Below are 22,770 nucleotides of genomic sequence, written 5' to 3' on the forward strand. Positions count from 1 at the left end.
ATCAGCTGGGAGAAGGGGCCAGCATAAATGTTGGCCTCCTCCTACCCAGCAGGGCAGATGCCTGCAGACATAGAAAAGAGTAAGAAGGCAGGGCTCTAAGTTAGCCAGAAACAGACCCCAATAGAAAGCTGCCAAGCCCTCTGAGCTTGAGGACTAAGTGGGGCCAGTTTAGGGAAAAAAAGTGCCACTTGCTCCAGGAGGCAAGCTGGGGATGTGAGAGGGATAGTCAAGGTTTGAATTAGCTAGCTCCAGGAGGTGCGCTGGGACTCCTGGCATACGGAGAAGGTGCTACCCAGTTCCAGGAGGAGAGTTAGGGATCCTGCCATGAGAAGAAAGACTGAGAGAGAACCCTGAGGGGACTGGGAGCAGAGCTTAGACGAATCCTGAAAACCAGAAGCACCTTTTGCTTGTTTAAGACTTTTTGTTATGGCCCTTTTTCAAAGAGATCTGTCATAAACAAGCCCTAGAAAGAGTATTATTGAATCAAGTGTCAAGAGTGCCTGAAGCACAATTACTGGCTTCCTGAGAAGGGAAACTGAGGCAAGGAATACTTGCAGCTCAAGACGAACTCAGCAGAGGGCGCTACAGGGCAGGCACACCTTACAACACAGACTACAACCAAATCCCCTTTGACTTGGGAAGCCAACACTCTTGAGACCATTAACAGCAGTGTCATGGAGGCGCCTGTGACAACCATGTAGGAATTTTACTTCTCAAGGGAAGAAAAAGTTATCTCTCTCTATATATAAACAACATCCATCAACGTACATCTCAGTGGGGTTTAATCACTCATAATTGCTGCCATCCGGCTGCGTCATTTCTGACCCAAACTGTTCAGGGAGAAGCACGCACATGCAAACACAATGTGGGGAAAGGAGGTGAAGGAATATGAGTTTGATAGAGCAGGGTGATAAAAACGAGGCTAAGAAGGGAGGCGAAGGGAAGGGGAGGTAGGAGGAGGGGCTTGGGAATAGAGAGAGAGATGATGGAGACATGGGCTATTTCATAATCCAAACTCTTTGCTTAAGAAGCAAAATAACCCAGAAAGTCATTAAAATCCACAACCCACTACACGGCCCTGCAGAAGGTCTGGAACTCACTAATAAGTCATCCCTGCGCTGGGCATGCCAGTGAAGAGCACAAGAGAGCCTTAATGATCACCCTTCATTTGACTAATGACAGTCCCTTGACTAAAGGGGAGCGGAGTGGAGAGAGAGGACCCCAGGGCTCTCGGCATTAGATACAGCGGGATGAAACACATCCCCCTCGCCCACCCCGTCCCTGCTGGTGCGCCGGATGCATGAGGGATGCCTCTGGCTGTGCGGCCCAGACACAAAGCAACAATCAAGGATTTTCTGCTTAATGAGCCCGGTTCCTCCCTCAGCCCAGGAGCCTGGATCCCAGATTGGAGAGGGACCCTTCCTTGGAGCCAGCTCAGTCCAACTAGCCAGGCAGAGTGTTCCACTCCAATTAAAGTTCTCACTGCTAACGGCTGTTTGTCTTGGGGTTTTTTTTTGTTTTTTACTGTCCATCCCTTTTCCCTCCTCTAAGCTCAGCACGGAGAGAAGGGTCCAATTAGCTTGGCAACTGTGTAGTCATCAGTGGCAGAGGAAATATTTAATGCCACAAGACGGTCCACGGAGGTGACCATTCCCGTTACAAATGTGCTGACTCATTTCCTGCCCCACACACCATATAAATTCCTCAAGGCAAGGCCTTGAGAGAAGGTGAGCAAACATTCTCTGTACAGATGCAAGAGGCACTAAGACCCTGTGCAGGTATGTAAAGTTGTTCTGTTAAGTCAGCCTGGATGCTGAATTTCTTGCCCTGTGATTAAAGAGAACCACTCCATCTGTCATGCTGAAGGTGGAGCCGCTTAGCTACCACCAGCCTAGCAAGTGAGTGCTAGGACGCAGGAGGGATCTCCTAGGGGCACACAAGTTCATGGATGGAGTTTAAGGTGGGGATTTCTGTTTTCGAGTTACCACCCGGGATGACGTGGGAGATTGGGGATGAAAGCCCCAATTCAACAAAGCCTTTAAGCATGTTCTCAACTGCAAGGATAGGTTTACCCTGCAGCTGGAAGGTGCGATTCCCCGTTCAAATAGCCAGACACATGCTAGCTGTGCTCAAGCTAGCATGTTAAACATCTCAGCGAAGCTGTGGTGGCAGCATGGGCTAGCCGCCCGAGTACAGCTTCGTCCAAGTCAATGGGATCTAAGCACATACTTCAGAGCTTTTCTGAACGGGGCCCTACGTCAGAGTCTGTGTGTTCTGTTGAGGGCAGGGGAGGGGAAACAGCCTGTTCACAGTTCCCTCCCCTTAGGGGATGGGATATTTAGCCCCGCAATCACACAGCCTGTGCTGCCCACAGACCATGGCTGTCAAGATGCAGTCGTCATATTCAATCTAATTTTTCTTTTTAAAAAGATTTCATCTCATTCCCCTCCCCCCAATATCCCTGTGAGCTACGCTAACCCATCCCTCCTCTGTGCTTATACCCGTCAGCTATTTGTATACGGACATTCCCTTCCTCCCAGGCCTGATTTTCTACTGACTGGCTCTGCGTGTCATTATTTATACCTGTGCAAAATAAGTGTAAATTGCTACCATCCTGACTGAATGGCCAGCTACAGCCTCTTTGCACAGGTGTGAGCGAGGAGGCCCAGTGCACGGATGGGGAGAGCGAGGCCCTCCATTGGCGATTAACTTGTGCTATCTCTCTGAGAATCACTCCTGCCAGCCCCCTGAGTTTTGCATTGCTTTATCTGAACTCTTTCGAGGCTGAAAGCCATGTTATGGTTGTGATCATCGCACCAGGGCAGCGGAGAGAGGGAGCATTCATACACTGGTCCCCAGTTTGGTGTCTTTGGGCGTGCAGATCGCAGCTCTACCAATGCCCCTATTTTGGACATTTCGGTCCTACATCGCCAGCTCATGCTTCATTGGCTGCCCACTATCACCACCGAGGGCCTGTCTTCATTAGAGATTTGCTTCAAGGTAGCTACTTTGGTAGAAACCCCTAATGTCGATAAGCTGCCCTGGTGTAAAATGGGGCCTGCACAGAGCAACACTGCACTGGTGTGAGATGCATTGTCCGCTGGCGCACTGCAGCTGCAGTTGAGTTTTGCATCAGCGACGCTGCATCAATTTGAGCTTCCCTAATGTAGACAAGCCCGGAGTCTCTTTCAGCCATGAACCTTCACCAGGTACCTCTCTTCTACTCAGTGTCTGTGGTTTGGATTATTTCCCCCCTAGTTGTAACTTGATAATGTCAACAGCTGACTCACAGTTTGGCTGTGGTTCCACTCTGTAAGGCCCAGATCCTGCTGTGAGTCCCACCTGGATGCAAGATGTCTGACCACGCAGAGCTCACTGCAGCATCAGGGTCTGAGATTCTTTTGTTCAGTTGCCCATTCTTCTGAGACCCGTTTTGCCCCTTTGCCAAGAGGTAGCAGAAATCCGGGTCCTTGCAAGCAGACTTTTTAGGAGGAGGAGAAATCAGTGAAGTGGAGTTTGGGTATACACTGAGTGCAATTGAGTTACACCCGTACACCAGTCCTTAACTAAGATGGTCATACAGCATGCAAGGCAATCTCTTTTTTCAGGAATCTCACCCAGGGAGCAACTCTGCCTCAAGCACTGACTCCAGTCATTGACCAAGGCACAAAGCAAACTCACACAGCTCCCTCTCTCCTTAATCTACCTCTACACACAACCTTGCTTAATCCAAAAAAAGCACAACACAAACAGCACATCTCCCCAGGAATCAAAACTTGCTTGCACCCCAAGAAAAAAAGAATTTGGAAGACTGCACAACAGTGCCACCTGCTGGTGCCTTCCATAACAAAATTATCTGTCTGTCCTGGGTGTTCACAACTTCTGCTTTAGGGCCAGACTGGGCTTAGTCCCAGAACAGTTCACAAGAAAGGGGTGTGGGCAAGGGGCATTCTCCTCCCTGGAGATGGCTCATCATTCCAGAAAGTAGGGGCTTCTCCCTGTAGCACTTCATTCCAAGACTGCGTGAATGCACTGAGTCCAGCTCCTAAGCTGTGAGCAGATTGCTCAGCCCTCTCTCGGCTTCGGGAAGGGGAATGAAAAGGGCCTCCCAAGGAAGATATTCCAAAGAATTTACGACTCAATCAACCAACCCAAAAGGAGCATAAATGGAATTAGTTTTAATATTGTTAAGTTGCAAAAATACAGGCATATGTGCATGCCAAAGCTAAAACGGATGCATGCAGCGAGGGGAAACATATGGGCGCCCATCTGGTAAAAAGCGCACTGCTAGACCTTCCTACACTTCTCATTTACAACAAGAAGCAAAGTTAGCGAACATAAATTTGCTTTGCAAAAAACGTGCAAGGAACAGCTTGCTTGCCCATAACTGTTTTACTGAGCAAGATATGAATAACCTTGATTTCTCATCTCAGCCACCTCATCCATGCTCTCGGGGGATTAATTAGCCTCTAAACAGGTCTTCAGATGGGGATACAGAGCGCCTCGTAGATAGAAAGGAAAAAGAAACAGAGGAGGCGACAAGACTAGATGACACAGCAGGTCAATATATTAGATGTCTCTCGTTAGTCATTTGCAATTTTACCTGGTTTAGGTCACAAATGAGATTATTTTGGTGGGGCTCCTCCATATTTATTGCTGGCTGATTAGCTATTAAAACAGCAAGTAGCAAGCCACTGGTGCTGCACAAGATTGAATCAGGAAAATCCCAGGGCTACAAAAGCAGAAGGAAGCAGGGTGAGTGCTTTCTGTACAGGTGCGGTCACCTGAACTGAGCAATAGGTATGTGGGGGGATTAGGAAAGGGGCAGTGTAATCTGGGATCTGGCAGAGCTGTGTGGGGACCAGGTACTGAAAGAGCAGTGGGACGGAAGGGCATGACTGAAAAGCTTTGCCTGAGCATAGTTTGTGTCTATGTGTGTCCAGCTGCTGACGGGGTCTGGGGTGCATCAGTAACAGAGTGGGGGGTGGGAGGCTGGGGATAGAATGGCAGAGGGTACTGTAGCTCAGATAAGATACATCAGCAAAGTTCAGTGGCTTTGGGTCAGGACTAAGGTGCAACTGAAATGCTGTGCAGGGTTGTTTTTCCCTCCCAGGACCAAGCCCAAATTTAATTAGTGCAATCAGCCTGTCAAGTCAATGAGAACTGAAAGCTCAAAAAATTGTCAGTGCAGCGGCAAGGGGTCAGCAGCTGCTTGTTCAGGAGCAGACCCTACCTGTGTAGCGAAGATACAGCAATGTTACAAAGATCTGCTAGCTGTCTCAGTGCCTGGTGCCTTCGGAAGCTACAGATCCCACCAGCACAAGCCAATTTTATTGCAGAAAGGAAACAAAAAGAATGACACTGTGTAATATAAATAGGAGCAGGTGTGGTCTCCAACTACAGAGAGATGGAAGGGCATGAAACATGGGGAAAAAGCAAGTTCTCTCCCTGACACATAGTTAGAGCAACAGAGCAGAGCAGTGGGAGTCACGGTTCCTGGGTTGTCTGCCAGTGGCCTCCCGTGTGCTTTTGCGCGAGTCACTCTATATAAGCCTCATTCCCCCATCTGTTATATGATATTTCTCTCCCTCTTGAGTCCTGAGAGGGGCTGTGAGAGTGAATTCATTAACGTTTGGAGAGATCCTTGGATTTATCAAGTTTCAATAAAGCATCATTTTTTGACTGCTTCTGCATTTTCCAGTCCCATCAGTGAGCAGAAGTACACATGTTGAAGAAAGCCTGAGCACAGCTCTTCTCGGGATATTTACTACCTATCCGAAACCCGGGAGAAGCCAGTATCTCCTGAGAGCGTTGGATCAAAGGGAATTCAGAAAGATCAGATCGGTTCCTGCCAGTGACTGAGAGTTCACAATTCCCAGCCCTGCGGATGAGAGTTAAGGATCACGCTCCGCATGCAATCTGAGACCAAATACCTGTCTCCAGCCACCACACTAAGAGACATGCTGTGCTCCCCCTTGATGAGAAGTGTGAGTAATAATTAAGATGCTTTCAAAGGGGCCTCCAGCCTAGATAAGCCGTCACCTCTCCAGCAGAAGAATGACCCTGGTTATGACAGTCTCGATACAGCTGATTGCTATTTTAACCAGAGCATTTTCGACCCAGAAGTATTTTACTAAGGTTCTTTTATGCCCCCCATTATCTTTGTATCTGAACAGCTCCCAGTCTTTAACATAGCTCTGTCAGTACCCTGTAAGGCAGGGCAGTGCTTTGATTCCTATTGTACAAATGGGAAACCGAGGCACAGACAGGCTAAGTGCCTTGCCTAAGGTCATAAGATCGTAGGAGTGTATGGCTGGAAGGGACCTTGTGAGGTTATCAAGTCCGGCCCCCTCACTGAGGCAGGACCAAGTAAACACCCCTGAAAAGGTGTTTGACCAACCTGTTTTTAAAAACCTCCAGTGATGGGGATTTCACCACCTCACTTGAAAGCCTATTCCAGTGCTTAACTATCCTTATAGTAAGAAAATTTTTCCTGATATCTGACCAAATTCTCCCTTGCTGCAGATTAAGCCCTACGCCTCTTGCCCTACCTCCTCACAAGAAGCTCACACAAGAAATCTGCAGCAGAGTATGCAACTGAACCCTGTTCTCTCATGTCCGAGATGAAGACTCTAAACATTGGACCATCCTTCCTCCCTATGGCCCCAGTTCAGGAAAGCCTCCCTACTCAATAAATCATTTAAGTGTATTCTTCACTTTGAGCACGTGTTCCTATTGAATTCAAAAGGACTTGAGCATGAGCTTAAAATTAACCTTGTGCTTAAAGGCTTTCCTAACCTGGTGCCTGTGAATGGATATTCAGTAGTTGAAAGAGGGGAAGGGGAAGGGAGACAGAAATATCTTGGAAGAAACATTTGCATGCAGCTAGATTTCCATTGGTCTCAAAACAAATAAATGAAAAAATTAAGTAAAAGGAATAAAAAGCCACCCTCACCGGCATTTTCAAAAGTGCCGCATGATTTCTGAGGCCTTAATCTTGGGGTTTTCAACTTGAGAGATTTTTCAAGGGCCTGATTGTCAGAGGGCAAGGTGTTCAGCATTCTCTGAAAATCAGTTCCCTGGAGCTGGACACCCAAAACCAGAGACACGCAAGACCACTAGGTCCTTGAGAAAATGAAGGCCTCTGTGTTTAAAGGCTGGGACAGAAATGAACAAAAGACATGGAGTTAAAAAAATCAAAGTGATAAAAACAAAAGCAAAAAAGATAAAGATATCAGCTGAGTTGAGCATAGATGGTCAGTCTGACCCTGGAATATCCCCAGCATTTTTCCCTTTGCGTCGTGACTTCAATGCTGTATTTAATTCCCTGGGGTTTTTATTGTTTTGGTTTTTTTAAATCTTTCCATGTACGGTCTACAAAAAATGAGTTAAAGCATTTACCAGAAGCCAAGATGCCTTCAAAAAGATCTTCAGGCTTATATAAATATGTATTTAGGATCAACTAAATACATACCGGGGATTTCAAGCATTTGTAAAGATGTCTTTCTTCACTGGTTGCAGAGAGAAATTGGTTTGGGTGTTATACATCCGCACTTGTTACATGTATTGTGTTTTGCACCGATTATGCTTTAGTACAGAGAGTAATGGTTCTGTACATATATAATACACATTTTGCTACACATTACCAATGTTTCGTTGTGTGTTTATGCTGTACATATATCAGTAGATATGCTACATGTCTTTGGCATGAATCAGGTGCTTTGTGTAATTTGGAACATGTCTTACACACACTTTGCATATGTGTTCTGTGTATGTTGGCATCTTTGTCATACATTAAATTCTTCTCTCAATTAACACCAGTTTACCTCTAGTATATATTAGGTAAATAACACTATTAGTTACTTTAGAGTTACAATAGTGTAATCTGAGAAAGCAATTTAGTATACAACATGCATACCAAAATGCATGTAACAAATGTTCCAAAGTACAGAAAGCAAGCATGCCAACACACGTGTACAATTCATGCCGAAAGCATGTAACATATCTACCAATACACATACTGTAAAAATGTAGCCCTGACAGTTATGGTATATGTCCTGTGTGTGTTTCTGATATGTTTGTCATACATGGTCTGGTACATGATTCGTTTACGTGGCAAGCATTGTTCCCATAATTCCTCCTACGCTGTGCACATATATACCGCGGCTGGATGGGCTAATTTTGAAAGGGTATAGGAGACATGGATGAGCCTATAAGTTTGAAAACTACATTACTGGTTAACGGCCATATTTTGCACTGTCTCTCACGCCTTATTCAATCCCATTGACCCCAAAACTTCCACATCTGCCTGGCAGTTTAAGTAACAAGTACCAGATCTTTGGCAGTATATTCTCCATGGGCTACTGGGGGATACATAAAGGTGAGACATGCCAAAGTAGGGTCTGGTAGGATACTCTGAGAAGCAGGTGATTTACAATGATCAGTAACACAGTGACAAGATGAAAGAGCAAACATATGCTAAGCAGGAGTCCTGAATACTGGAATAAAGTAGAGTCAAGAGAAAGAGGATCCTGCCGGTGCTTGGAATAGATACTGCGTGGCCGTGTGCTTAAGGCACATGTCTTTCAGCTCTGGCCTGACATTTTAGGAGGGAAGAGCTAAAAGGAGGCTGGTCTCAATGCAAAGCAAGCTGGGGAGCAGATGCAGGGCTGCCATGAGGCACGGCAAAGATGACTGAATTGAGCTAGGAGATTTAGAGCAGCATTGCAGGAGAGCCAGGAGTGAGCAAAAGTGAGTGTTACTGCCAGCAAACTGACTGGGCCACTGGTCAGCAGCAGATGGACATATGGCTTTGGTAGGTCCCATCAGTGGCAGCAAGGCCTTTGGCTGCAAAATCAGGTGCCTCAGAGGTAAATATTTTCACCTGTTCTGTTCTCAACAAGGACGGCAAGAATTATGCCAGCTCTATGGTTCAGAAAGAGGCAGTGGTGCAAGTAGGGCGGTGCTGTCTGGTACGCCGTACTGGTAAGATATTTATAGCTGGTACGCTGTATTGGAAAGCCACAGGAGGAGCAGAATGTGGGGCTGCCAAGTGGTCCCATGCCGGCAGCTCCTCCATCGCAGCTGTACCACCCCTAGCCCTGCCCCCATCCCTTCCACGCAGCTGCATCTAGCGTCTCCTGTCTGAGGTCTGTACAGCAGCCCCCCCATTTAGCTGGTGCAGCATACTGCTAAGAAATGAATTCTATTTGCACCACTGGTAACATGAGACAAAGGCTTTCACCTCTAAGAGACTAGCTCGTTCCTGTAGCTGTCCCCAGATGAACGTTTGGTGGTCTAAGGGAATCAGTCCAGTTCTTGGTCAACAGCAGAAAAACCATTGGCACTTACCAGCCCCTTGTTGACAGTCATGGCAGTGTGAGCAACCGCTGAACGGGACATGGAAGCTGAATTCCTCTCTCACCCCTAGGGAAGTTCTGCCAGGGAAGGGCTGAGATATATTGGTAGGATGTCATGGGGAATACCACACTACACTGCTGATGCTTTTTAGATAAACAGGGAACTTTTGTCTCCAGGACCATCACTCTAGCATCCTTTATAAGAACTAAATCTACTTTGACAGTGAACCCACTAAACAGACATTGGGCCAAACTCCCCTCCAATACATCCCTAAGGAAGCCATTGGGGTGTATAACAGAGGCCAGAATTTGGCCTAACAGACATAGCACATCTAAGAACTGTATCAGTCGTATTACTACTGCCAAGTTTTCATAGAACTGGAAAGGGACGGACTTAGCCATACAGATTCAGGCATGCGGCTGAGCTTCCACACACCTTGTTAACATATGTCTCCCTCCTTCACGTGTAGCTATACAGAAAGTAATTTGTTACAACTGGGAGACATCCATGAGTACAAATAAAGTAGATAATGTAAACCCAGGAGTCAGTGCATCACTGGTCCATCTAGTTCAATACCAAGGCTCCGGCAGTGGTCAGGACCCAGTGTTTTAAAACAAGGTTGCTGATCCACCCCACTATATAGACACTTGGCCAATTACACAATGCTGGGGATAAAGACGAGGAAATCTTTTCCTTACCCCTGAAGTGATCAGCTTAATCAAGAAGCATGAGATCTGCCTAGCTGATATAACTGACTAGCTTATGTAAGTGCAATGCTAAGTCTGATTCAGCCCTTTTTAAAATCCACCCACACTGCCCCAAAGCTGGCGTGGAGACATCATCTGGGCATCGCTGGCCAATGTAGCCCAGGTCATGCTCAGTAAGAACCGCTGAAGACAGAACCAGCCTTGAATCTCTTCTTACATCAGTGTCACCCTGACATCATTCCATTGAGATCAGTGGAGTTACTCCCGATTTACACCAGTGTGCATGGGATCAGAATCGGGTACTTTGTGCTTCCTGACCATGGGCCATGGCCCTTGTTTGAAAGTGAGACAATGTTGCCATCAGCAGCATTCACTTGGAAGGGAGGCATTCTCCTGCTCCTGCTTACGTGCCTCTGAAAGCCTACTGGATACCCAAAGGCAGGCATCAATATCAAATGCATTTGTGACTCCAAATGCTTCAGATCCACCAGCCCGCATTCTGGCCTGAAAAACACAGTACTATGAGGAGGAAGAGCACAACAGCTCAATTAACCGATGAACGAACCCCTCTTTCCTCTCTGGAGATGGGGATTGACACGCAGGAGTCCTATTCTCCTGCTGCAGGATCTGAGCAAACACCACCGATGGCAATTAGGAGGATGATTATTTGTATTACAATAGCTACCAGAGCTTCCAAGCAAGACTGGGGTTCTGTAGTGCTAGATGCTGTACAGAGGCAGCCCCTGCACTGAAGACTCTACAGAGAAGACAAAGGTTAGATGAATGGAAATCTTAGAATTCCTATTTTACAAATGGGGAAACCGAGGCAGAGAGCAGCGACGTGAGTTACCTAAAGTCACACAGGGAGAAGAGGAGGTACTTGAACCCAGATCTCCTGAGTCTCAGCACAAGAGTCATTTGTATCCTGCCCAGAGAGATCGGGGACCCAAGCTTACTTAGGAGTGAAAGGCTATGCCTAGACTGCACCGCTTTTAAAAGTCATGCAGGGTAGCCGCTGTTTATCGGTTCTCCTGCCGACAAAAATGTCTACCCCCCAACGAGCGACGTTTGCATTGTCAGCTGCTGACAACATGCTGTTCATGGCAAAACTTTTGTCTGCCCAGGGCTGGAGGTGAAAGACAAAAGCTTTTTCATTCAGTTGCCAGCATAGACATCGTGAAAATTAGTGTGCTGGGTTTAAATACTGCAGTCAAACACATGACGCAAAGCCACCCCATCAGTCACTGCCTGACAGCTGCCATTTCAGGACTCTGGCGAGAAATTAGAATTATGCTCCAGATCAAGAAATGAGATGCAGCTGCAGAGGTGCATGGGGTATAGGACCGGGGTAGCAGGATTTGAGCTGCAGGTCAGGACTGTTTTAGATACTTCGGCAGAGCTGGGCGGATGCAGGTTGTACAGCTCCTATTCACTCTGTACATCACCTCCAGTCAGAGCTGTTAGCCTTTTACTTACATGAGTTCTAAAGTGACATTGTCCTTTTACTTAGGTTTCCTGCTGTGCTAAGACATGGAGCATCTAGCGGTGTGAACCACAGTTAAAAAATTATGCTTCATGATTCATAGTAAAGTGGATGCAGCTGCCAGGCCATGTCAAAGGTAGAAAAGCAACATGATGTGTTGATTGCCCATGATTGCTCATATTTTTAACTCCCCAATTCATCAAAAGGAGGAATTAGAGAACTTGTGTGTGTGTTTGTGTGCGCATGTCAACTTACACATGTGCACATGCATTCATGACTGTGGTGGAGCATTCTCAATGTTCACATTGGCGGTTGTGACCCAAGAGCCCCTGGGTGCCAACTGGCAGAGGGAACAGAGTGCATAAGGTTGTACAAGGATGCCTGGGTCAGATATTGGCATAATAGTCCAGTGAAGGGTGGTATGGGAATTTTCTGAGAGTCAGTTTCCCATAATCATTGCAAAAAATATGTACGGATCATGTTTAAGGAGTTATGTACCTATACAGAAAATGATGTTCTTCAAGCCTTGGGGTTACAGCAGCTCACTAGGAGGTGACGTGTCTTGGAGATGTTCCTGTCAGGCAGGAAGTAACTGACACCAATCTCCCTGTCTGGCCACTTGTATATTGTACACTTATTTGCATACTGACCCAGGTGCAAATTGAGAGATTGTACAATCGACAAGAAAGGAATTCTACTGGAAGAAACAAACAATGGGGGGAGGGGTTACCTGTTTATGAAAAAGACAAAGGATAGGTCTGGTATATCTTAGCGTGCAAAGCAACACACGAAATCCTTCACCTGGGAAGCAAACTGACCATATTCATGTCTCATGAAAGAGGCTCGCAGCCAGCCTGGCTGTAAAGTACTGCAGGGACTCTGGGCAAGCAATTCTCTACTCAACAGGAGAATATCTGGTTAATTAAATCTAGGCGCTAGAGTGTGTGTTATGATTTGATTTTGTAACAGTTTGTTTCCAAGACTTCTACTTGCTACAATTTGAATCTCTGTGCTTTGTTAAATAATTTTATACTTGATGTCACTATAAACTAATCTAAGTGCCACGATTTAAGCAGATTTATGTGGAACTGGTCAGCTGGGCTGTCCTCTTTCTTTGGAAGCAGCAGCGTAATGAATACTGCAAATTTCCAGAGGATCACGGGCTGGACGGTCCAGGGAGATGCTCGGAGGGCTCTGGGCTCGGACTGTGACAGCAGGGCCTACAAGGCCAAGAGGGGAGGCTTGTGTTTGCCATGACCAGTGCTATTGGAGAGCAGACCCACAACAGGCACAGATACACTAAGGGTAGGTGGTAGCAAGGTGCCACTCAGCCCTGGGTACTCCCGGGAAGCATCACAGAGGTACAATATTTAGTAGGTTTATGAATACACAGAGAATAACCTATAAAACAACCCAACAGTCAGAGTTGTAAGCAAAGAGCGAGGTCTAGTGATTAAAGCAGAAGACTGAGAATTGGGATTCCAGGGTTTCACCCCCAGCACTGACTTTGTGTGTATCCTTGGGCAAGTCACTTCACTGCTCCGTGCCTCAATTTCCCCCTTTGTACACATGGCACTGACCCTGTGTCTCCAGGGGATCAAGGGGCTTCATTCATTAGTGTCTGTAAAATGCTTCGGGATGCTGGGACAGAAGGGGCTAGCAACATCCAGCATATTATTGTTACGAATAATAACTCCTCATCCCTCAGCTCATTCTGGGAGCCAATCCCTCCCCCTTGCTAAGCAGGAGCTTGGAAGCCTCACCCAAGAAACAAACATCTAAATAGTTATGGCTTTGTGTTTATTTAGCCTCTTTCAGCCACAGACCTCAAATCTTTTTAAAAACATTAATCACTTACACCTTACAGTGTCTCTGAGGTAGCGTGAGGTTAAGTAACTGTCCCACGCAAGTGCCATTATGGCCATTTTACACATAGGGAAACTGAGGCACAGAGGAGTTACTTGCCACACAGCAAATCAGGCAGAACTCCACAAAGATCCTATGAAGCCTGCCTCCTGCTCTCCTGGTGCCATTCCATCACTACAATTCCAGGAATACTATCAGGAACCAAGGACTAAGGGCAAAGGTGCAAAGAGAGAGAAATACACAGGAAGAAAAACTGAGCACTCTTTCCTGTGACTATTCTCCTACTGCATTTTAGTGTATCTGTTCAGAACCATCGCAGATGCCTGAAGCCCCAGTGTCCATCTCAAGGCATCCTCTTACCTTTTCCAGACAGGTGTTTCCATGTCACCGTAGGCTCTGGTCTCCCAAAGGCCAGACACATGAGAGTTACACTGCTACCTTCGTTCACTGTGATGTCTGAGGAGATGTTTATAATCTGGGGAGGAACTAGAAGAAAAGAGAGAGAGAGAGAGAGAGAGAATGAGGAGAAATTCAAAAGAACTGTGTCTGATCCAAGGCTTTGCCATGCACATACACAAGGCAGCATCCTTAATATTTGGCAATCTCAACTCTTCCACTCTGGTACAGCATGTCTGAAGTGGCTCAAGGCTGAATTATGCAGGCTCAAAGAGTTTGGAGTAAACCACATTCCTAGTGCTTTCCCTGTTACACTTGGGAAGTCTCTACTGAAGAGTTAATACAATACCAGCTGTTCAAAGGCCTCCTCGTGCATGCTGCCCCCACTCAAGAGCTGCAGCCTCATTCCACAGTCCAAGGCTTGTTTAAAAGCACTGATATATCCCACCATCCAGAAGGGAATCCACCTACTTTCCAAGTACCCTTTGTTTCCAAAAGAGACATGCTGGATGCTGTAGGAGCTTGGCCATTTGCATCCAGCCGGTTTACACATCCCACAGTTTGAAATACTCTGTCTTCTTGCAAAGTTTTAATAGCACAGAGCAGTCAACTTACTACAACAAAAAACATGCCACTGTTACCAAATATTCCTCGGTAGAGCATCGAGGGATTAGTTTACGCAAATGAAACCTGTCTGGGCTCATCACATCAAAGCACATTTTATAGTGATCAGAGATGAACCTGAAACAAACCTCCAGATCTCATCACTGTAGAATGAGATTTCACAGCTTGGCCCAGGAATCTCTCACTGGCAGAATATAACCCCTGGATGCTTTTAGGGCCTGATGTCAGTGGAATTTCTATTGACTGTGGATCAGGCCCTAGCTACAGTTACTGCCTGTAGGTGGTACATGGGACCCACAAGTGCTCTGCAGACAGGTGGGAAAATAGGCTTGTGCCCTGCAAGATTTACAGTCTGCAGATGGTGTTTTAAGAAAGGGGAAAGAGATGGAATGGAAGACTAGATTTTCCCTGCCCCCTCTTTTCCTAATTATAATTGTTTTATTATTATTATTACTATTTTTAATGCTCAGCTCATTTGCTCTAGGGTGCTGCTCTTGCTGCTTATGAGCCTTGTCTGTTTGCTGTTGGGTTTGTAACCCAGGTCTGTAGGCTTTTTAAATTTGCTGACTTGGTTTTTAAATCCTTGTCCATGTATAGGCAGTTACTGATGTGGCTCTGTCCATGCACAGAGTGGGAAGGGGTTATTTTTTTTCAAACCACACCCTGTTGATTTGATTTGGGACACTGTCCAGGACCTCAGCCACCTAGTACCCTCCCTGCCATAGAGTGCTTGGGAGTAGCACAATTCCCTGCCCTGTCCACCTGAAAATGGAAAGCCTGAGATGGTCTTTTCAGATGACTCTCTCCCCTCCCAAAGCCTCCATCCTCCTCCCGCTTGCTCAGCTACTCATAGAGAAGGAGCACTCAAGTCCCTTTTAGCTGTTACCTCTAAAGCAGCCGTGTGATTCCATTCTTGCCCTGGGAATTCAGGCCCTGTCTGCCTGCTTCTGAGTTCAGTGTCATGGCCCTGGCTGGGCATCCAGGGCTGCAGCACCACCACAAGTCCTCAGGTTGTGGAGACCATACTAGAAGACCCCTTCCCACAGCCCAGTCCTGAGGTCATGCAGGGATTATCCTCATCCCTTCATGATTTGAGCCCATCAAAGCTATTTGTTTATTCATTGCTGCCTGGCTCTCTAAGAGGCTTGCAATGATGTTCTACACCTAATGGCAAACTCATGTCTCACCCAGCAAACACAACAGCCAGACTTCAAAGCTCTCCTGCTTCCTGACCCTTCTCTCTCATCGGCAAGCCTAATTTCTGTTTCCCTTGCCTCTTAAAGAAACAACCTCCAAAACAGCATCCCAGAGCAGCCCAATGCTGACTTAAGGGGGGGGGCTGTCAAGTTTTACAGCACTGGCTCTATAGCTCAAGCTTTAGCACTCACACTTTAAGCTCTCAAAATCACTGGTTCAATCCCTCCTATGGAAACTGTCAAGGAAATTACTGCAGAAAATGGGGTTTGGTCTGTGTGGGGTGAAAGGAATTTAGAAGGGCAGAGTTTTTCAATATGGGGGTCAAGTAAGGCTGCTGAGAAAGGGGTCACAAGCCCCTTACACTTTTCATATTGCTGGGGAGGGTGTGCTCCTGGTTAGATGGGAGGGAAGCCCTTAAGTAGACAAGGCTTCACAGTAGTAACTGGTTTAGTTCTAGGTTCGAGCTGCTATCTACGTGTGGAGTCAGGAGTTCCTAGACATTTTGGAGAGTTTATTAAATGTAGCAATCCAAATAAACAAACAAGAGATTGGTCAGAAAAGGAACCAGGAAGCTGGAGTGGGCACTGAATTCGGTTTCCAGCTCAGCGATGACCCTGGGCAAGTCACTCAGGCCAAACTTTTCAGAAGGGACCCCTGATGTTTTATGCCCAAACCTGAAGCACCCAAAGGTGCTTAGAATCCACAGCTCCAAGGACCAGCCTGTGGGAGCTGGAAGACCTCTGCATACCCCTGGCTGAGAACCACTGCATGTGAAAACTAGGCCCTAACTTGGGCAGCCAAAGATGGAGGCCTCCAGACGTAAAGGCCACTGAGGCCTTAATCCTGTTTTGTGAATCCCAAATGTTCAAAGAGGCAAGAGTTGTACAGATGAGGAAGCTGAAGCATTATTTTGAGAGAGAGAGAGAGTGTATATGTGTGAGGGAGGGGGGTTCTGAGCCTTTTGGGTGCCCACATTTCAAGCTTTTCTTCACTCCCACGAGGACTAGGTTTTCCGTTTGAGATTCCCCACAATAATCCCTTGGCTCCAGGAGCTGGGGCTGTAAGTAAAACACCAAATATGCCAAGATGCAGTAACATTTCAAGGGATGGCAATGCTCTCTCTCTGGGCCTCAGCTTGCCCTTATGGCTCTGCCCACAGGGAGTTGGTGAGGATAACTTCCTTTAAGTTTGTGGGCCCCTCAGACACTACAGCAATGAAGACAAGCACCTAGCTAACCAGGCAGGTTATTCAAAACGTTCATTTAAGAAAGCTTCATTCTGTGGTGCTGCAAAGCAGTGGGTGGTTGGAGGGAAGATCTCTTGCCATGCGGAGGCTCAATTCTGACACTTCCCTCTCAACTGCTGGGAGCAGGAAGAATTAAAAGCTATTCACGATGGCCTGAAATCACCCCGGGAAAGATCTTTCGTTTTCACTCCCCACTCTGCTGCTGGCGATGTAAAGCCTGGCAGATTTAAAGGATGGCTGACGTCTCATGGCAAGCTGAAAAACATCCGATGAGGAAATTATTCAGCCCCCTCCATCCTAAATATTCTATATTTCTCTCCGCTGGCTCTTTATTACAAAGGACACTGGCGTGAAAACATATTCTTCAAGGATTCGTCTGTGTCTCTGCTGTTTATTCCCCACCTGAAATCATAAGCTCCTGTTTGCGCCTTCAAAGCTGGTTGCTATGGAAGTGATTATGTCCTTGGTATCTTACGCTCCCACCATAAAGCAGGGAAGGAAGACGTTAGTTCAAGGAGAGTATGGGTGGTCTCTACCAGGGCTGGACTGGAGTCCGTTAAAGGCACTGTATAAGGAGCGCGGCATGACTGAATAGTTTTGTGGTTTATATTTAAATGAAGAAGATTATCCAGGATTACACGGCCATGCATAGAAGATAAACTTCCATTCAAGCACAGGTAACTGTGATCCATCCTGCATAGAGGAGGCGAGGTGTTAGTGCCACAGTTTAGCCCTCTCATGGTATGTTCTTTCGGGCAGGGACTGTCTCTTGAATATATACCGCTCCTAGCACAGTAGGACACTGAGCCTGGTTACACCTAACTCCTAGGAATGCTATACTCCTTTGAGGTTGCGAGTCTGCCGAGAGGTTTGCATTATGCAGTGCACAGCTAAATCCCTGCCCTTGGGCAGCAGCACCCAGAACCCTGCTGCTTTATATCATGTCATGTCAGCTCAGATCCTGTTATATTTATGATTGCGTCTCGCCCCTGTGTTGTATTTTGCGGAGAGAGATGATAGGGAATGAGAACAAATGATTATGAATTACAAGGATATAAATACATGCCATGATGCTGATGACATCACAAACTACTCGTGCTTTGCTCTGGTGGTTTATAATGATTGTTTACAGAGCATCTCCTGGTATGTTTATTTATAGACTTAGTCACAGTTTCCCTAGTCTTAATGTGCACAAGGCATAGAGTCTATTACACACTGAAAAACAAGAGGTTACTTCTTGCCCATCCTTCCCCTGGCATCTACCTTGGCTCTCTTCCCAGTGTCTCTTGGGCAAGGTACTGGCTTGATGGCTCTGGAGACTGGAAATCCTCCCCCCACACCCTAACGTGAGTCTCTCTGGTCTGCTCCCTTTTTTGCCTCTGCTGAGCCTCCTGGCCAGGTCCTGTCACAGTGGTGATTTTGTGACATACACACTCAGAAACGGGCCGATGGCAAATTAATTTCATACAGAGCAGGCACTTCGGGCCATTAACCTGGGCTGGATCTGAACCACTAACCTTGAGATGAAAGTCCCTGTTACCATCTAAGGCCTGGCACTGCCACCTCACTCCTATCCTATTAGCACCTGCTTGTTCAACTGTCTCACTAACTCCCCTTTGCTTTAGTACCAGCTCCTCCTTCTCTTACTTCAGTCTTGACCCTCTCTTTCCTGCTGCTACTTATTTCTCTCTCTCCTTCCCCTACCCTATTATCCCTCTGCAATTCCTTCCAGCTCGTGTGTCCGGCATCCTCCTTGCTCCTCTGCCTTCTCTTCACCCCATCACCATCCCTCTCTCCCCTCCCGCAGCTCCTATTCTCCAGGCTGGAATGGTGATTTCTTGCCATCAGCAGACAGGTGTGAGTGGAGCTGGTGTAGCAGGGATGCAAGAATCCTAATCAAGGCTACAGGCATTGAGACATTCCCTGTTTACCAATGGCCAGCAGCATTAGTCATAGGACCATTTGGGAAACAGCTAATGGAGGGGAAGGAGAGCAGAAGTAGAGAATTATTCGTTGCCTTTAATTTATCTGAAAAAGATGTGGACGCCCAAGTGTCCATGTGGGATGAAATCGGAGCAGAAAGTAGGTGGACTGGCCTGGAGGCCTGATGGCCAGACCTAGAGCTCCCTATGTGAGTGTGACTTTCAGGAACAGCTTCTGATTTTGCACCCGTAGATCAAGATGTCTAGGTGCTACTCGTTATGCCTGCAAGATCAAAGGCTGGGGCCAGATGCTGTGAAATGCCAGATATAGGGAGGGGGTCAAGTCTACATTTTCCAGCTTTGAGCAAAAAAAAAAAAAAGGGCTGAAAATTGCTGATAAAAACATGATAACTGAGTCTCATTACAGCTAAAGACAAGTCTCATATTTTAGCATTTTTATTAAAGCTTTTTAAATTACTGAGTGTCTGATATATTCAATACCAGCCTAAGTGATTTATATTAGTCTATCCCCAGATACTCCATCTAATAAATAACTCGGCAATCTCCTAATCCATAAATATCCCTGGCCCTGGCAAAAAGCAATTAAAGCATGTTAAGAAATGCTGCTTCCCAGCACTCCAGACTGCAATGTCATTGGATGCTTCACCTGGAATATTTCACACCACTTACTCAGGCAAAAAAGAAAAACAAACCACCCATACGCATAAAACTCCACTCTTGCCAAGCTCCCCCCATCCAAAATTTATGCTTTTGCTCCAATTTAAAAACAAGCTACATACAAAACAATTTTTTAATGTTTAAACATGTCACAATGATGCAGAGATGTTACCGAGGAAAACATTATTTCCAGCAACAAGTGTTCCTTAGCTTCCTGAGACAGCTTAGGCTGCTAAAATATTGTTAAAAACTACTTCGGGAAGCAGTTGAGCCAAAGAACGTGCTTAAAATGGTATGGCAATAAGCACCAAGACAGCAGACTAAAATGTTATTAAGGGTTCCTGCCTCACCAGCCCAGAATATATTTCAGGTTATTAAAGTTCAGGCGTATGCCTGGTAAAAGTCACCCTTATTTATGAGAAGAACTTGGAGTTCAGTGTTATATGCTTTAGTGGCACTACCTCTAGGAAAGTCCCTGATTCTTCCCTGTTTTCACCAGGACGATGAACGAGAACCTCTTGTGTACTCTGGACACTGTGGCTTTTCCAAACAGAAGTTCCCTGTTATGCAATGGTAGGTCATGGAGGGTTTCACTGCAAAATTTAATTGAATTCCAAGAATCTAGTTCAGTTGAGTTATTGTGGGACTTACTTTAGAAAAACAGAATATTGGGGTTGGAAGAGACCTCAGAAGGTCATGTACTCCAACCCCCTAGTCAAAGCAGGACCAATTCCTCACTTCCCCCTCCTGATTCCTAAATGCCTCCCTCAAGAATTGAGCTCATGATCCTGGGCTTAGCAGGCCAATGCTCAAACCACTGAGCTATCCCTCCCTTGAAAAGTGCTAGCTATTTTTCATAAGACCATGGTAAAGTCTCCCAGGAAGACATGTTTTCTTTTAATACTGATTAATGAACCTGAGTAGGCATGCAGGGTACATCTACACAGCAGTGAAAGGCATGCAACATCGCAACTGAATCCGGGTCAGCTGACTTGAGCCAGCGGGGCTAAAAAAAGAAGGTGTAGACACGCACGCTTAACTGGATCCCAGGCTCTGATACCCAGCCTGAGCCTGAATGTCTACACTCTAGTTTTAGCCCTGCAGCCTGGGCCCAGCTGACCTGGGCTGTGGGTCTCACTGCCATGGGTTTTTTTATTGCCGTGTAGAAGTACACATAAGGGTACAGATCCAAGACCGGGGGGCTTGAGTGAGGGCTCTAAGATAGCTGTGTGGACAGTGCTTTGAAGGTGCTGCGCAGGCTCTGAAGCCTAGGAAGGGGGAGTGGGTATGGCAGACTCTAAGCAAAACATCTTTAGCCCAGATTCTCAAAGGTATGTAGGCACCTGACTCCCACTGCTTTCAATGGTGGGACGCTGACCCACTGTCCTTAAAACTAAGTTCACTTCCTGTTTTTCCAGAAAAGTTCTGGTTTAGAGCAGTGGTGGGCAACCTGTGGCCTGCGGGCCACATGTGATCGATCAAGGTAATCTGATTGCCGGCCACAAGATATTTTGCTGATGTTCACCATCCGCAGGCACGGCCCTCCACAGCTCCCAGTGGCTGCGCTTCGCTGTTCCGGGCCAATGGGAGCTGCGGGAAGCAGTGGCCAGCACGTCCCTGTGGCCAACCAGCACATCCCAGGAACGGTGAACTGCCGGGGGCTGTGCCTGTGGATGGTCAATGTCAGCAAAATGTCTCGTGGCCCACAACCAGGTTACCCTGATGGGCCGCATGCAGCCTGTAGGCCAGAGATTGCCCACCTCTGATCGAGGGACTAGGATAACGAGTGGGCGGACTTAGAGGAAGTGGGGTCTAGTCCCAGTTCTGCCACTGAACTGCTGGGTGTCCTTGATAAAGTCACTTCACCTCTTGGTGCCTTCTTTTCCCCAGCTCTAAAACAGGGATAAGTCCCCTTATCGTTTTTTAAGATCTAGGGATGGAAAGCCTTGCACGAGACCCTGAGTCTAATGCCTGGCCTGGTTTCCTGCTACAGATTTAAAAAGGAGTAATGGGAACCATTGTCAATGTCAGACAGCGAAGGTCTCCTTCAGCCTAGAATTTATCTCTGACTGTCCTAAGTGAATTACCTTAATTAACAGTCATATTTGGTGACACTCACACCATGGATGAGTTTGGCCCAGACTGAAGGTTCCTTCATACTGGGATATACCTGTGTGGCCAATCCCAGGCCACAGCACTGAGCAACACAGGAATTTGCAAGGAAAGGCCTAACCCTAGTCTGTACCATTCACTTGTCTTTGGAATGTGAGGAGGAGAGGACCTTGAACTGAACCTGTCATCAAGGAGAAACAAGGAGACATTTGTAGGCTTTAATAAGTATTTAGGGTAGTTGGAGCACCCAAAGGTGGAACTGGATATCCTAAGGCAGGGACATATGTGAAAGTTTAACAGCAGCTGCTGTGATGTGAACTCTCCAACCCACAGAGACAGGACCAGGGATGCTCCTCCAGCCACTAGGGCGAAGTATCCTAAGCTGGGTTCTAGTCTAGTATCTATAACTTATGGTATCCTCATCATCGTAGTATCTGAGGTCCTCTCAGAGTGTTGTGTGTTCGTTCTCTCATCCTTATCCTGAGGGAGATGTGTGTGAAGGGGAATGTTTAGTTGTGGATTTTTTTTTATGATACACACACACACACACACACACACGTTGCTCCATGTTCATGTTGGAGAAAGCAGGGTAAAAAAGAGGTGTCTTGCACTTGGAGCGAAAAGTGGTGAGGTTTGTAATGGGCCTTAATGCTTGGGGCAGATCATTCCCCGGGCTTGGGCTGGCCTGCGAAAAAGCCGTCTCCTGTACAGACAAACGTTACCCTCACAGCCAATAGTTTCATTGTGCCAGAGGAGCAAAGCAGTTAACTGCGCTCTTCATCATTGCGCTTTAGTGGCTCTTTTAGATACTCTGGGCCCAAGCCAGGGAGTGCCATGCAGATAACAATCGAGACCTTGTACTTGATTCAATATTCTACGGGAGGCCAGTATAAGGAGTGGTGGGCAGGTCTGATGTGCTGGCAGTGCCTGAGTTGCTGAGGCCATGTGCTGCAGTGTACTGTATCTTTTGGCTGGTGTGGCTGGCTTTGGGGAGTGCCTGAGCCGTGGTCCTGGGGGTGCCCTGGGGATTGCCTGGGCAGCAGCGGTCCTGGGGCAGCTGGAGCAGGGGCCCCAGGGACACCCAGAGGCCATCCAGAGAGTGGTCCCAGGAGCAGCAGCTGGCGGGCAGTCAACCCCCGGCACTGGAGCAGGACCCCTGGAGCAGCTGGGCCCCAGAAG

General features: G+C 46.9%; 1 protein-coding gene across 2 annotated transcripts in view; it reads right to left on the bottom strand.

Annotated features, from left to right (window-relative positions):
- OPCML (opioid binding protein/cell adhesion molecule like) overlaps positions 1 to 22,770 on the bottom strand; it is a 729,650-nt gene that overhangs the window by 83,034 nt on the left and 623,846 nt on the right. For both annotated transcript variants that reach the window (XM_050921726.1, XM_050921724.1), the window contains one exon: positions 13,777 to 13,902. In XM_050921726.1, coding sequence (XP_050777683.1) covers positions 13,777 to 13,902 — 126 coding nt within the window. The remainder of the gene's footprint in view (positions 1 to 13,776; positions 13,903 to 22,770) is intronic.

Source organism: Gopherus flavomarginatus, chromosome 13, assembly GCF_025201925.1.
Source record: "Gopherus flavomarginatus isolate rGopFla2 chromosome 13, rGopFla2.mat.asm, whole genome shotgun sequence".
In the NCBI taxonomy this organism is placed as follows: Eukaryota; Metazoa; Chordata; order Testudines; family Testudinidae; genus Gopherus; species Gopherus flavomarginatus.